General features: G+C 47.6%; 1 protein-coding gene and 1 non-coding gene across 2 annotated transcripts in view; one reads left to right on the top strand and one right to left on the bottom strand.

Annotated features, from left to right (window-relative positions):
* Nucleotides 1–8,115, bottom strand: part of CATSPERG (catsper channel auxiliary subunit gamma) — a 30,436-nt gene extending 22,321 nt beyond the window's left edge. The window contains exons 1-6 of the mRNA XM_090260107.1: nt 7,861–8,115; nt 7,718–7,771; nt 5,513–5,657; nt 5,048–5,174; nt 4,794–4,866; nt 4,083–4,238 (exon numbers count right to left, since the gene is read on the bottom strand). Of these exons, the coding sequence (XP_090116233.1) occupies nt 4,083–4,238; nt 4,794–4,866; nt 5,048–5,174; nt 5,513–5,657; nt 7,718–7,771; nt 7,861–8,106 (801 nt within the window). The 5' untranslated portion in view covers nt 8,107–8,115. The remainder of the gene's footprint in view (nt 1–4,082; nt 4,239–4,793; nt 4,867–5,047; nt 5,175–5,512; nt 5,658–7,717; nt 7,772–7,860) is intronic.
* Nucleotides 1,334–1,440, top strand: LOC149994604 (U6 spliceosomal RNA). The gene has a single exon (XR_016507982.1). It is a non-coding gene; the product is annotated as a U6 spliceosomal RNA (small nuclear RNA).
* Nucleotides 8,116–12,418: the final 4,303 nt, after the last annotated feature.

Here is a 12,418-nt window from a genome sequence, read left to right as displayed (position 1 = left end):
TGGGTCCAGTTAGGACTGTTCGCATATCAGTTGTCAGTAGATGAGATGCGAAGAGTTGCTTCTGAGCACTCATGTGAAATAACAAAATTATGGATCCAAGTTTCGTTTTTATGTTCCCCCTTTGTCTGGGGTCTTGCTGTGGTCGTGGTTTTGGGTTTGTACTTTTGTGCCATCAGGAGTTGTTCTGTTTCAACTCCTGAAGAGAGCCCATTGGGACAAATTTTAGCAGATTGGTCCATGTACAGAAATGATCCAATAATTATGAATTGGTTTTCTATTGTAACACTGCTTGGCCTATGTCTACTTTAGACTATGGGGGGAAATGGCCCCCAAATGGTCCCCTAAATTAGTACACCATCATACAGTTGGAATTGCTTTCCTAACAGTCATATAAATGGGACAAAATCCCTTATATCTGGGCATTTATGTCTTTACACAAAGAAAGGGAACAACCTACTGATGCAGAGAAGGGGATTGGCTTCAAAACCCCTCCCTGATAGGAAGACATAGGAAGAAAAGAGAAATGAGGAGATGAGTCTCTTTAATGACCAGAACCCAGGGGATGCAAAATTAGCAACAGGAAGATTTTCCCTACCTCACCCCCACTGCTAGATACCCCTGTAATAGGGCCCAGAGAGGCAACAGCCCCACCCCTGTATGAAGACAGCATGGTCTCCCCCTCGAAGACCTAGCAGGGCATGCAATTTGGCCAGGGAACATCCCTATCCAGAGCAAGACAATTCCCTCTGAGGCAATACCCTACAGGCAGAATAAACCAGGAGGGCCAGCCTGCCTGGCCACTATTGGGCCTATACTCCCATTTTCCACTTAGATTTACTGAATTGGAAGAATTTCAATGCTTCACATAGGGAGAATCCTCAGAAAATTGCAGATCTTATCATCTCCATTTTTGCCACTCACCAACCAAACTGGGCAGATGTACAGGCTCTCCTTAAAATCCTTCTAACAGCAGATGAAAGGCAGCTAGTTATAAATAAAGCTAATGAAGAGGCTCATCATCTCCATCAAGAGAATCCCAACAGGGTCCCCAACCCAAATGGGAAAATTCCCTTTACAGAGCCCAACTGGGACCCAAATAATGGGAACCTGGGACATTACAAAGGGTGTACATTGAAAGGGCTTAAGAAAGAGGTACCTGAAGAGCCTGAATGTGATATGCATAATTCAACAGAAACCAAAAGAAAATCCTTCTGAATTTTTAGAAGGGATCTATCAGGCTTATCAAAAGCACATTGATGCTGACCCATAGGGACCAGAATATGTCTGGATGGAAACTTGATTTTTATTTTTATTTTATCAGAAGGAAGCTCCAGTGCTTGCTTCAGCAGCACACATACTGGAATTGAAATGATACTGAGAAGATTAGCATGGACCATGTGCAAGGATGATACACAAATTTGTGAAGCATTCCACGTTTTTTTTTAAAGAAAACAAAAAAGGAGGCTCCAACATTTAGATGGGGTGCTGGGAATGAATCCCTCTGAGCTGGTGGTAGACATAACCTTTAAAGTTTACCATGCCTAGGAAACAAAGAAATTAAAGCAGGCCTCGGTTTTCTTAGAAACAGTGCGGGAGAACTAGAAGTGGGGCCTGAAAGGAAGGAGGAAAGACCATCTAGGTGCCAATCGATGTACCTATTGCAAGAAGGGCTACTGGAGAAAGGACTGCCAGAAACTTAAAAGGAGAAATACAAAGGATAGAAACCTTTGCCGAGAAATGTTAGAAGGGAGGTATCGGATGCATGGGAAAAATATCAGGCTACTTTATTAAACAGCCCAGGTGTTACCTTACAAACCACAGCTATCTTAAACCTGGCTACATTACTTCTGGACTCGAAGGGAGGCTTAGATCTTCAGCATGATTGCTTAGAAATCACTGACCAAGTTTATTTCAGCAAAGGATCTATTGGAGCAGCCACTGACAGAACCTAACTGGGAATTATATATGGATGGGAGCAACATTGTCCCCTCTCCAAGTCCTCCCCTGACACAGAGCCACAAAGTGGTGAAGCGATTTGCCCCACCCTGGCAAATACCTAAGTCTCCTCCCCATACAACTTAACAGGTATGCTAAGATAGGGAGTAAAAGCAGCTCAACCTAACACAAAGAACAAACATAAAGAGGCTGCCAAATTGAGGAGGCAAAGAAATATGGTCCAAATGAAAGAACAGAACAAAATTCTGGAAAAAGAACTAAGTGAAACAGAGATAGGCAACCTATCAGATGCAGAGTGATAAGGATGCTTGGACGACACATTGAGTACAGCAAACACATAAGGGAAGTAATGAAGGCTAAACTAAGTGAAATAAAGAAAAATCCACAGGGAACCAATGGTGAAGGGAAGGAAGCTGGGATTCAAATCAATGAATTGGAACATAAGGAAGAAATAAACACACGAGGGGGTATAGAGTAAAGAAACAAGAATTCAAAAAAACAAGGAGAGAATAAGAAGACTCTGGGACATCTCCAAAAGGACCAACATCGAAATCATAAGGATGCCAGAAGAAGACAAAAACCAAGAAATTGAAAACTTATTTGAAAAAATAACAAAAGAAAACTTCCCTAATTTGCTGAAGGAAACAGACATATAAATCCAGGAAGCACAGAGAGTCCCAGACAAATTGGACCCAAAGAGGACCAGTCTTTAAAATGTCAAAGGCTAAAGGTAAAGAAAGAACCTTAAAAGCAGCTAGAAAAGCAGGGAGTTACCTACAAAGGAGTTCACATAAAACTATCAGCTGATTTCTCAAAAGAAACTTTGCAGGCAAGAAGGGACTGGCAAGAAGTATTTGAAGTGATGAAAAGCAAGGACCTGCAACCAAGATTACTCTATCCAGCAGAGCTAACATTTAGAATGGAAGGACAGATAAAATGCTTCCCAGACAAGGTAAAGCTAAAGGAGTTGATCATCACCAAGCCCCTATTATATGAAATGTTAAATGGACTTATTTAAGAAAAAGAAGATCAAAGCTATGAACATTAAAATGACAACAAACTCACAACTATCAACAACTGAATCTAAAAAACAAAAAACTAAAACAAGCTAAGCAAACAATTAGAACAGGAAAAGAATCATAGGTATGGAGATCATATGGAGGGTTATCAGCTGGGAGGGGGGAGGGGGAGAAATGGGAAATGGTGCAGGAATAAGAAGCATAATTGGTATTTGAAGTGGATGTTAAATAGGGGATGTTAAGAATAGTACAGGAAATGGAGAAGCCAAAGAATTTATATGCATGACCCATGGACATGAACTAAGGAGGGCATTGCTGGAGGGCAGCGGGATACCAGATGGAGGGGGCAAAGGAAAAAAATTGGGACAACTGTAATGGTATAGTCAATAAAATATACTTTTAAAAAACCCTTGCTTCAGACACTCTTTCCACATTTGGTAATATTATAGGCTCACAATGCCAAATTAAAACCCTTGGGGCCAGATGTATATCACAGATCAGAGTTTTCCAGCATCTAGAAGGTACTATGGCACATATACAGTATTTATATGTAAATAAGTGGGATCGAGGGATACACCCCATAATCAAACACCTTAAGATTTCTGCAAGGCAGAATCTGAATATTAACACTAAAAGGGATGCAAAAAGGCTAAGTAGCCTTTGTTAGTTCAGGTCAGGGTTTCTTGACGAGTGAATTTGAGCCCTAAATTGTGAAAATGCCATTTTCAAAGTGTTTTGAGTTTCAGAATTACAAATGGTGGACCTATAAATAATAACAGCTTTCACTCACATACTGCTCATTCTGTGTCTGGCTGATATTAACTTATATAATCCTCACACTGATTTTATGAGGTAAATATAAATATTATTCCCATTTTACAGAGGAGGAATCTGACACCAGGCGGGTGAAGGGACTTGCTCAAGGCCACATGGGCAGGAGGTGGCAGAACCAGGATTTGAACCCAGGTTGTCTGGTTGTAGATGCTATCTGCCTCTTGGGGAGATGGGTTATGTCTTTGGAAACCCCTTCCATAGACCCAGGCCACAACCCACTTTAGGGGCTGAGGCCAAGAGGTCTCAGTCCAACATCTGCCCTGCGTCTCTCACCTCCACAAGAAAAAAGTCCTTGAAGCTGGTGTCAGTCAGCAGGATGGACTTCTCCTCAAGAATTCCACCCAGGATGAGCACAGGTGCCTGGTCCACAGTGTACCACAGTGGCCTCGATGAGACATTCACAAAGTACCGGGGTATCAGATTGTTGAGCTGCCAGGGGAGGGACAGGAGAGCTAATCAACATCCCTCTACCCTCTGCTGGCTTCATCTCATTTAGAGTAAAAGCCAACGTCCTCTTCCTGACTCACAAGGCCCCGCACAGTTTGTCCCCCGCACCTCTGTGATCTCAATTCTTCCTTTCTCGACCATTCCATCAAACACTGCTGTCCCTGCTGCGCAGACCCAATTCCCCTCTCTCTGAATTCTCTCCAGAGCACTGTCTACCTTTTAACCTACTATGAATTTACTTGAGTTCATGTTTATTACTGGTTTGCTGTCTGTATCTCCCCCACTAGAATGTCAGCCCTAAGATGTCAGGGACTCAGGTCTGTGTGTTCACTATTTTGTTCCCATGGGGCCACCTCGTGTGCTCAGTAAGTGCCTGTGAAGACATGTGGTTGTGTATTTAGTAGAGCACTTCACCCAGGGCCTGGCACAAATTAAGCGTTCTCTAAGTGGAGCCCGCCACTTGTGTGGGAAGTATTAGAGTACCCGCCCACTGTCTTTAACCCACATCTCTACCATCCCCACTGCCAGGCCCCTTACCTCATTCCCCACAGTGAACTGGAGCTCGTTGTCTTGATCTCTCTTCAGGAAGCCATTGATGTTCACCTGAAACCTGGCAGTCGGTGTGAGGCAGGCAAAGGGGAGGGTTCTGGTTTCGGGGGCTCCTGCCATAGTTCACAGTTACCTACCCACCCTGTTTCCTCCTTTTAGTCTCCTTCTGGTTTCTTGGTGGATCGGGAGATAAGGAAGTCCCTCCCAGGTCTACCCCCTGCCCTGGGCGTGGGGAAGGGCACCTTTTTGGGGGGATGAGGGGCCCTAGGCCGTTACTGCTGACATCCACACGCATGACCACGCTGCCATTCTTGATGGGCATGGGCGTGTACCAGCTCATGACACACACCTCCTCTGCGTTGCACTGCCCTGCTGGTAGGCAGTGGGCACTGAGACTGCTGGGGCCTCCCAGCAGCCCCTCCAGGCCACAGGCCACTGATCTCCCTGCAACTCTCCATGTCCCACTTTAGGCCATGGGCCCCACCGAGGCCCTTGTGCAGCTCCCTCGGGGCCATGAAACCTGCTGAGGCCTCCTCCCATGCCCTCCTCCAGATCTCAGACCCCACTAAGGCCCCCAACAAGCCCCACAAACCCACCAGGTTATGGAACCTTCTGATGGCCCCAGCCTCCCCTCTAAGTCATTCCCCCAGTAATCCCCCCACACTCCTGCCAGGCTTATGATCCCTTGAGATGCCCCTCAGGCCCACCTTTGCTGCGGAAGGGGGCTGCCTCCATCTGGATCTGTAGCTGCTCTAACTTCCAGCGATTGAAGTTAACTGGGGACTGGAAGGTGACTAGCACCACAGGCTTCAGCCCCGTCAGGTGGCCCTTGCGGACCAGAGCCTCGGAGGACTGAGGGTGAGATGGCCCCAAGGGTTTGTCTTTAAGATAACCTCTGGCTCCGCCACCAACCTCCCACACCACCACCACCCCTGCCTTGACCCCACCTTTAGTAGCTTGTCTTCCTAGGCTGGGTAGGGAGAACAAACTCTCCACCATGGGAAGGTCAGAGAACATGGTCTAGGTTTAGAGCTGGGATGGAGAACAGGCCAGGCTAGGAGAAGGACAGAGGGGCTAAGGAATGTGGAAAGTTAGGAGGTCTTCCTGGAGGAGGTGAGTCCAGGGCCAAGGTCTTCAGATAGAATTTGGATGTAGGGAATACACAGAGATGGGCAGCACGGGATAAGCAAAATTGTGATGGTGGAACTGAACCTGGCACCCAGAACTGCTAGTAGTCTCCTCCCTCATTTCAGGGATTCCCAGGCCCACTCTTAAGGTTTCTACCTTCCCTGCAGAAATGAGACTCTGCCAACCCCAGCAGTCAGAGGATAGCCAGGTTTGAGAGCTGGGGGCTGGGGCCTGGGGTAAAGGTAGGATGGGAGAGAGGACAGAAAGAACTGGGGAAGAGGGTGAGCGGATAGCCAGGAACAACCTCCCAGAGATGCCAGGATCCTGGCTGGGCTGCGAAGGGCAGGTGGAACTTAGAGTGGAGATGGAAGAAGGAGGGAAGAAGGGCGTTCCAAGTGTATGGAACACGCATATGCAAAGGGTTGGATGGATATCCAAGAGAAGGCTGTGCTCAGGCCACTACAGGTGGGGGGTGAGGGTGGGCTTCGAGACCAGGGTGAGACACTTAATGGATCTGATCACCTTTGCACAGGTTTTCATCCTGAGGAATGCCTCAGCCAGGACCCTTGTAATCCTGCTGAATATACCTGTCCTAGCCCTGCCTCTGGGTTCCCAATCACAGCACAGCAGGTACTGGTGGAGCAAGGACCTCCTCCTTGTCAGGGCAACAGTGGCCATGACCACCCTGGTCCTGTCAGCCCTCAAGTCCTGCCTAGACCATGCATCAGCAACCTCCCTGGTCTCCCTGCTTCCATCCCTGTCCCCTAAAGTCTGCTTCCCCCACATAGCAGGAGGGGCCTGTGAACACCTGAGTCAGATGATGTCCCCCCTCTGCTCAGAACCTTCTATGGCTCCATCTCACTCAGATGAAAGTCAAGTCCTCACTAGGGTTCATGAGGCTTTAAGTCACCTCCCTGACCTCTCCACTACCACAGCCCTCACTCTCTTGGCTCCAGCCACACAGGCCTCCTTCCTACTTCAGGGCCTTTGCACTAGCTGTTCCCTTGGCCTGGAATGCTTTCCCCAGTTCTCACAGTCGTCCTTTTTCATCATTCAAGTCTCTGCTCAAGCCTCTTCAGAGAGACCTCCCCCAACCACCCCAGCCAACACCCTCCTTTCTAACATATCACCTCATTTAATTTTCTTCTTTGCCCTGATTACTCTTCATAAATTATTTTATGTATTTACTTGCTGATTGTCTGCTTCCCTGGTGGGCTGAATCCCTAAGAAAAACCTGGCTGTGTTGTTCATCATTGTTCACCCACTCCATTGTAAAAGAAAAAAGAAAAAAGATAATCTGATTCATGGTAGCTGTTGCATGAACAAATAAAGGTATTATTACTGCACTTTTACAGATAAGAAGAGAGGTTCATGGAGTAAAACTCTATGCCCAGGGACACACTCTAGAAGCTTGTTGCTAGCATTTACTGAGCCTTTTCTATGAACCAGGCAGATTAGTGGTCCCCAGGGCCTGGAGGGGTGGGGGTACAGGGTTTCTTTTTGAGGTTATGAAAATGCTGCAGGATTAGATAGTGGTGAATGCTTGCACAATTTTGTGAATACACTAAAACTATTGTACGTTTTAAATGAATTACATCTCAATTTTTTAAATGGCAAATAAATAAATAAAAGCTTACTTGAGCACCTACTATGTGCATGGTGGGACATTAACAATTTTTGCGAATCCTTAAGGGCCTCCATGATCTAGTGGTGCCTACACCGTTAAAATGTTAGAGATGAGAAAACAGGTTCACACAGAATGAGCCCCCTCTGGCTGCACTCACCTCTCCCTTGCAGGAGTAGCTGATCTTCAGGTAGTAAGGGAAGCCCAGGTATTTCTGCAAGGAGAGGTTGAGGCAAAGGTCCAGAATCCAGTGGGGTACATGTCCAGGAACCTCTCTTGTTCTCCTGACACCAGTCCCCTCACCTCATCCCGGTCAATGGGCGCGTTCACCAGAAGGCTGAACAAGCTGTTCACTGTGTCCAGGGGCTCTTGATCGAAGAAGCGGTCACTCCCGTGGTTCTTGCCTACCGTCTCAAACTTGTTCAGGCCAACCTGCCACGTGCACTCCTCGACAGCCCACAGACTCCAAGGTGATAACAGCACAACCAGCAGTGACCACAGAGCCCGCAGGACTTGTAGTCTCAGCCACGCAGGGCCAGCAGGGGTCATCGCAGGTCAGAGCACAGCTTGGCTTGAACCTGGGGAATGCGGGGGTCAGCTCCCACTGGCAAGACTGCGCTCTGGGGCCCCCTTCTGAGATCCCGCCTCTCTACAGTGCCTCGCTCGGCTCCTCCGCTTGGCTCCGCTCCTCCTCGTGGCCTCCCCTCAGGTAAGACTTCTGGCCCCATCACTGCTTTGGCTCCTGGCCCCACCCCTACTCTTGCTTTGGACTCCGCCTCGGCTCCAGACTTCGCTGCTGCCCTAGGTCCTGCATCTGCTCCTATGAGGCATCCCACCCCCCCGCTATTACTCCACGTCCCTCCCCTACTGTTACTCCCGGCCACGGCCCTGGTCATGGTTTGGCTCCGCCTCCTCGTCTCCTCCCGTAACCTTGCCCCACCCTTGTATTTCGCTCTGCGCTAGCGCCGCATCCCTCCCGTACTCTTCACCCTGTCTCGGTTTCTGTTTTTGACTTCGGCTGCATCCCATCTATTTTCCCCCGTCCCATTACTCTCTCTGATCTCGCACCTGCACCTGCACCTCGCTCCGCCTCTACCTCTTGCCCCGCCTGCCCACTTGTCTTCCCACCGCTCTTTTCTCCTGGCTCAAGTCCTGCCTGGGTACCGGATCCTGTACCTAGCTCCACCCTCTCCTGGTCTTGGATCTCGTCCACGCCCCTCGTATTCCCTTGTCCTTGCCCCTGTTTCTCTCTTAGAGCTTGCTCCCCGATCTGCTTCTGCTCCCTGTGCCGTCGCTGTTCTTCGGCCTCTTATCGACGCTCCTTTTCCCCTGGTCCTTGACAAGCGGTTCTTCCAGAGCCTGCACCTCGCCCCGCCTCCTCGTGTGGCCCCACCCCTTCACTAGAGACCCTTTCTTTGCCTTTCGATCTCTGCTAGCCCTACACTTTCTCCTTGTTCCACTCCGGGGCTGCCTTGTAGGTCAGCACCTCCCCGATCTTAGCCTTCTCTCCTAACCGGGACACCTTTTCATCCCAACCTCTCTCCTCATCATCCCTACCCATGCCTTGGGCAACAACCGGCTCTATGTCCGCGTCTTCTAGCCCCGCCTCCACTCCTCGCATCTCAGCCTCTCCCTGCTTTTCGCCCCGCCCTTTCTTCACCAGCCCCTGCCTCTGCCGGGTCCCTCCACTCTCCTCCCCCTCGTCCCCGCCATCCCTCCCTGGGATGGCATCCGGGTCTTCCCTCTTCTCCCCGTCCCACGGTACCAGTCACTTAGGTAAAACCTGCCAACTGGCATTTGCCCGCTTCAGTTCCGCCCCACTTGCCCGGTCTCAAAATGGCCGCCCACACTTCCACAACCGCGCGCCGCCTTCTCCGAGGCACGCCTGCCTCGCACGCCTGCCTCCACCGTAACCAGCGCCCGAACAGGCTCCCAGGGCTTGCGGCAGGGCGGAGGGTGATGCCTAGCGCCCAGGCGCGCGCGGGCCTGGCCGGCATAGGGTGCTGGAGACAAAGTTTGTGACACCTATGCGTCCTTCTACCCAATTAGGCTTTTATATGAAAAATTCTACACCTAAAAAAAGTTCGGTCTTCTTGTGGGAGCTAATCTGTCTGCAGGTTAACACTGTCCTCTACAAGACAGGGACAAAAGCGACCATCACATAGTAATCTGGGAAGTCAGTAAGTTGACTCGTGAAGAGTGCCTGGCAGAAATAAATACTCAGTAAGTGAATTTTCATTTACATTCTAACAACAAGGACTCAGACCATGAGTTTCTGATGAACTGCAAAGCTGACTTTACAGTAAACTAGTAGTTTTCCAACTCCAGCATGTGTTAGACCCCCCAGAAGAACTTGTTAAAAACAGGTTGTTGGGATCCACTCCCAGGGTTTTTGATTCAGTAGGTCTGAGGTGGGGCTTGAGGGGCTTGAAAAATTGTACTTCTAGGAAGTTTCCAGGTGTGAGGGCAGAAAAATAAAATTTCCTCCCACCTTCCTAAATTCTTCTGGCTAGACTAATGATCAAATTAATATGAGACAGATTAACAGTAAAAATGTCACAAGTTTATTACAGCTGTACATGTGGGGGTGTCTTAAGACAGGAGACCCAAGGAGGTTTGGGGCAGTTGAGGTGTTATGTGCCATTCTGGACCTAAGGAGAAGTGGGGGAGGGAGGCTGAGGGTTGGGACTTGAAAGGCAGAAGGCAATTCACATGGAGATGGAAAAGCAAATGTTTGATAAATCAATGTTTGCTCTGTTGCGTTGGTTGTGGTTTCGGACGCTGAAATAAATCCGGCAGGCAGGATGATTGGCCAGTAACGAACGGAGGGCTGTGGCTCGCTCAGACCATCAGCGGAGAGCGAGAAGCCTCATCCTCTTTTTATTAGGGTTTCAAAAGTTACTAAAAATAGAATAGGGTGTGACATTCCAGCCAACAACAGGAGAATTTTACAAGTGAAAGAATTCTTACAGTAGCATTAATATGTAAAATACGGCCAGGGTAACTCCTGTTTTATCTAGCACCTGTCAAGGAAGTAAGGAAGATCCACTAATCCTCAAGGCCAGCTCCATATCAAGACTTCATTAACAAGGAAGCAGACGGAGTACACAACAGAACCTGTTTTACCCAGGATTCCATGACTCAGTGGCCTCGACAGCCTAAAGCCGAAGGCGGAGACGAGAGTTGCTCATCGTCTCCTGAGTCACGGGATGCCACCTGGGTGGTGGGGCATGAGAATGCCCCTACCCAGAGATCTGTCTTCCTGCAACATCTCCCCCTTTTTGTTTTACAGACGTCTTACGGAGCATGACTGAGAAGATAGCAGACTTAACTTTCTGTCTTTTCTTATAGCGCAAAAACACAATAACAATTACTAAAATGAAAATAAGGAATAAAGAAATTGTTCCAACATGAGTTCCAATGAACCCATTAATATAGGGAACAGGATTCATTTTATCAATTCCACTCATAACATCTTCAAAAATACTTTGACCAGATAGTTGTTCTAAATGTTTCTCAAAAGTAGTATGAATTTTAGTTTGTAAGGTAATAATATGCTGGGTTAGATTATCATGATTTAACAAATGCTTACGAACCCATTCCCAAGGGAATTCAGTTTCATTATAAGGAACAGGAGTAATACAATAAGAAGATTGGTTCCAATCACATTTTAACAATAACTGTCTTTTAACACTTTGTAGTTGATCACCTACTAAAACAACTGCTTGGTTTAAATCAGCTAACTCAGACTGCATTTCAGCATCAATTTGGCGTTGAGCAGTCCATAATTGTTCAGAATTCTGATGCCAAGTCCTTACAAAATCCGCAGTCTGCACAGACTGATGAAGAGCAACACCAGCAGTCGCAGCGGTAGCGGTGACAGCAATTAGTCCCATGATGACTGCAATAAGGAGGCCGATAAAGCGCTTGCTCCGGCGAAGCAGTCGTTCAGCCACCTTATGAAGGAGTCCAGAGGCAGGGCTGTCTTGCCATGCACGGCCAAGCTGAACAGGCATCCAGACTCCAGTTCGGGCTCTCAGGAGGTAGAGACTTTCCTTGGGAGACAAACTCATAGTATGATTAACACAGGTATGCAAAGTACAATTAAAACAAGAGATTTCGCCGGTCTCAGGAACCCAGGTAACTTTCCCTTTGAGTAGTAAATAGGGAAGTTTAACACAAGTCTGAAAACATCTGGTAACATTTTGTGCAAAAGTAAGGTTATGAAAACCATTGGCCTGATATAGCCGTCCTGTCCAGACATTAAGAGGTTCAAAAGCTGCACTTAATTTCCACAAATGAGGTTGAGAATAAAAGCCTTTCATATAGGGTAATGGTGGTGAAAAACCACTTTCTTGCCAAACAATGGAATCTCTGGCAATACCAGTCATCCAAGTAATGTTATTGGTCCATTGTATATTTTGCTTAGGATCTGCCGTACGAGCGGAGCCATACGGACTCCAAGTAATGACGCTTCCATAGGAAGTATTAACAATAACTCGTACTTGTTCTCCCCTGCACTGAGTCCAATGGACCCAATCAGTTACTGAGAGAAACGTTGGCATTTTACAGAGTGGCTCATTCGATGGAGAACAAAATTCACAATGATTTGGAATATAACCAGTAGGAGTATAAGCAGAGAGCATTATTAACAGCTTATTATATAACCCGGTGGTATTTCCTTCTACTGTGAGCCACTTTTGGAGACCAATATTAAAGCAGTGATAACCGGCACCAAAACAAATAGGTGGACCAGAAACTCCTGTAACATAATATGGAACCATTGTTCCTTCCTCATCAGGCTTTAAAGGACCACGTATATCAAAAGGACCGGGAAGCCAACCTGTTTCATTATGATATA

Source organism: Furipterus horrens, unplaced genomic scaffold (genome assembly GCF_987537825.1).
Source record: "Furipterus horrens unplaced genomic scaffold, mFurHor1.1.pri manual_scaffold_13, whole genome shotgun sequence".
Taxonomy (NCBI): domain Eukaryota; kingdom Metazoa; phylum Chordata; class Mammalia; order Chiroptera; family Furipteridae; genus Furipterus; species Furipterus horrens.
Note: the sequence above shows the minus strand (reverse complement) of the source record. Positions and strands in the feature narration are given on the sequence as shown.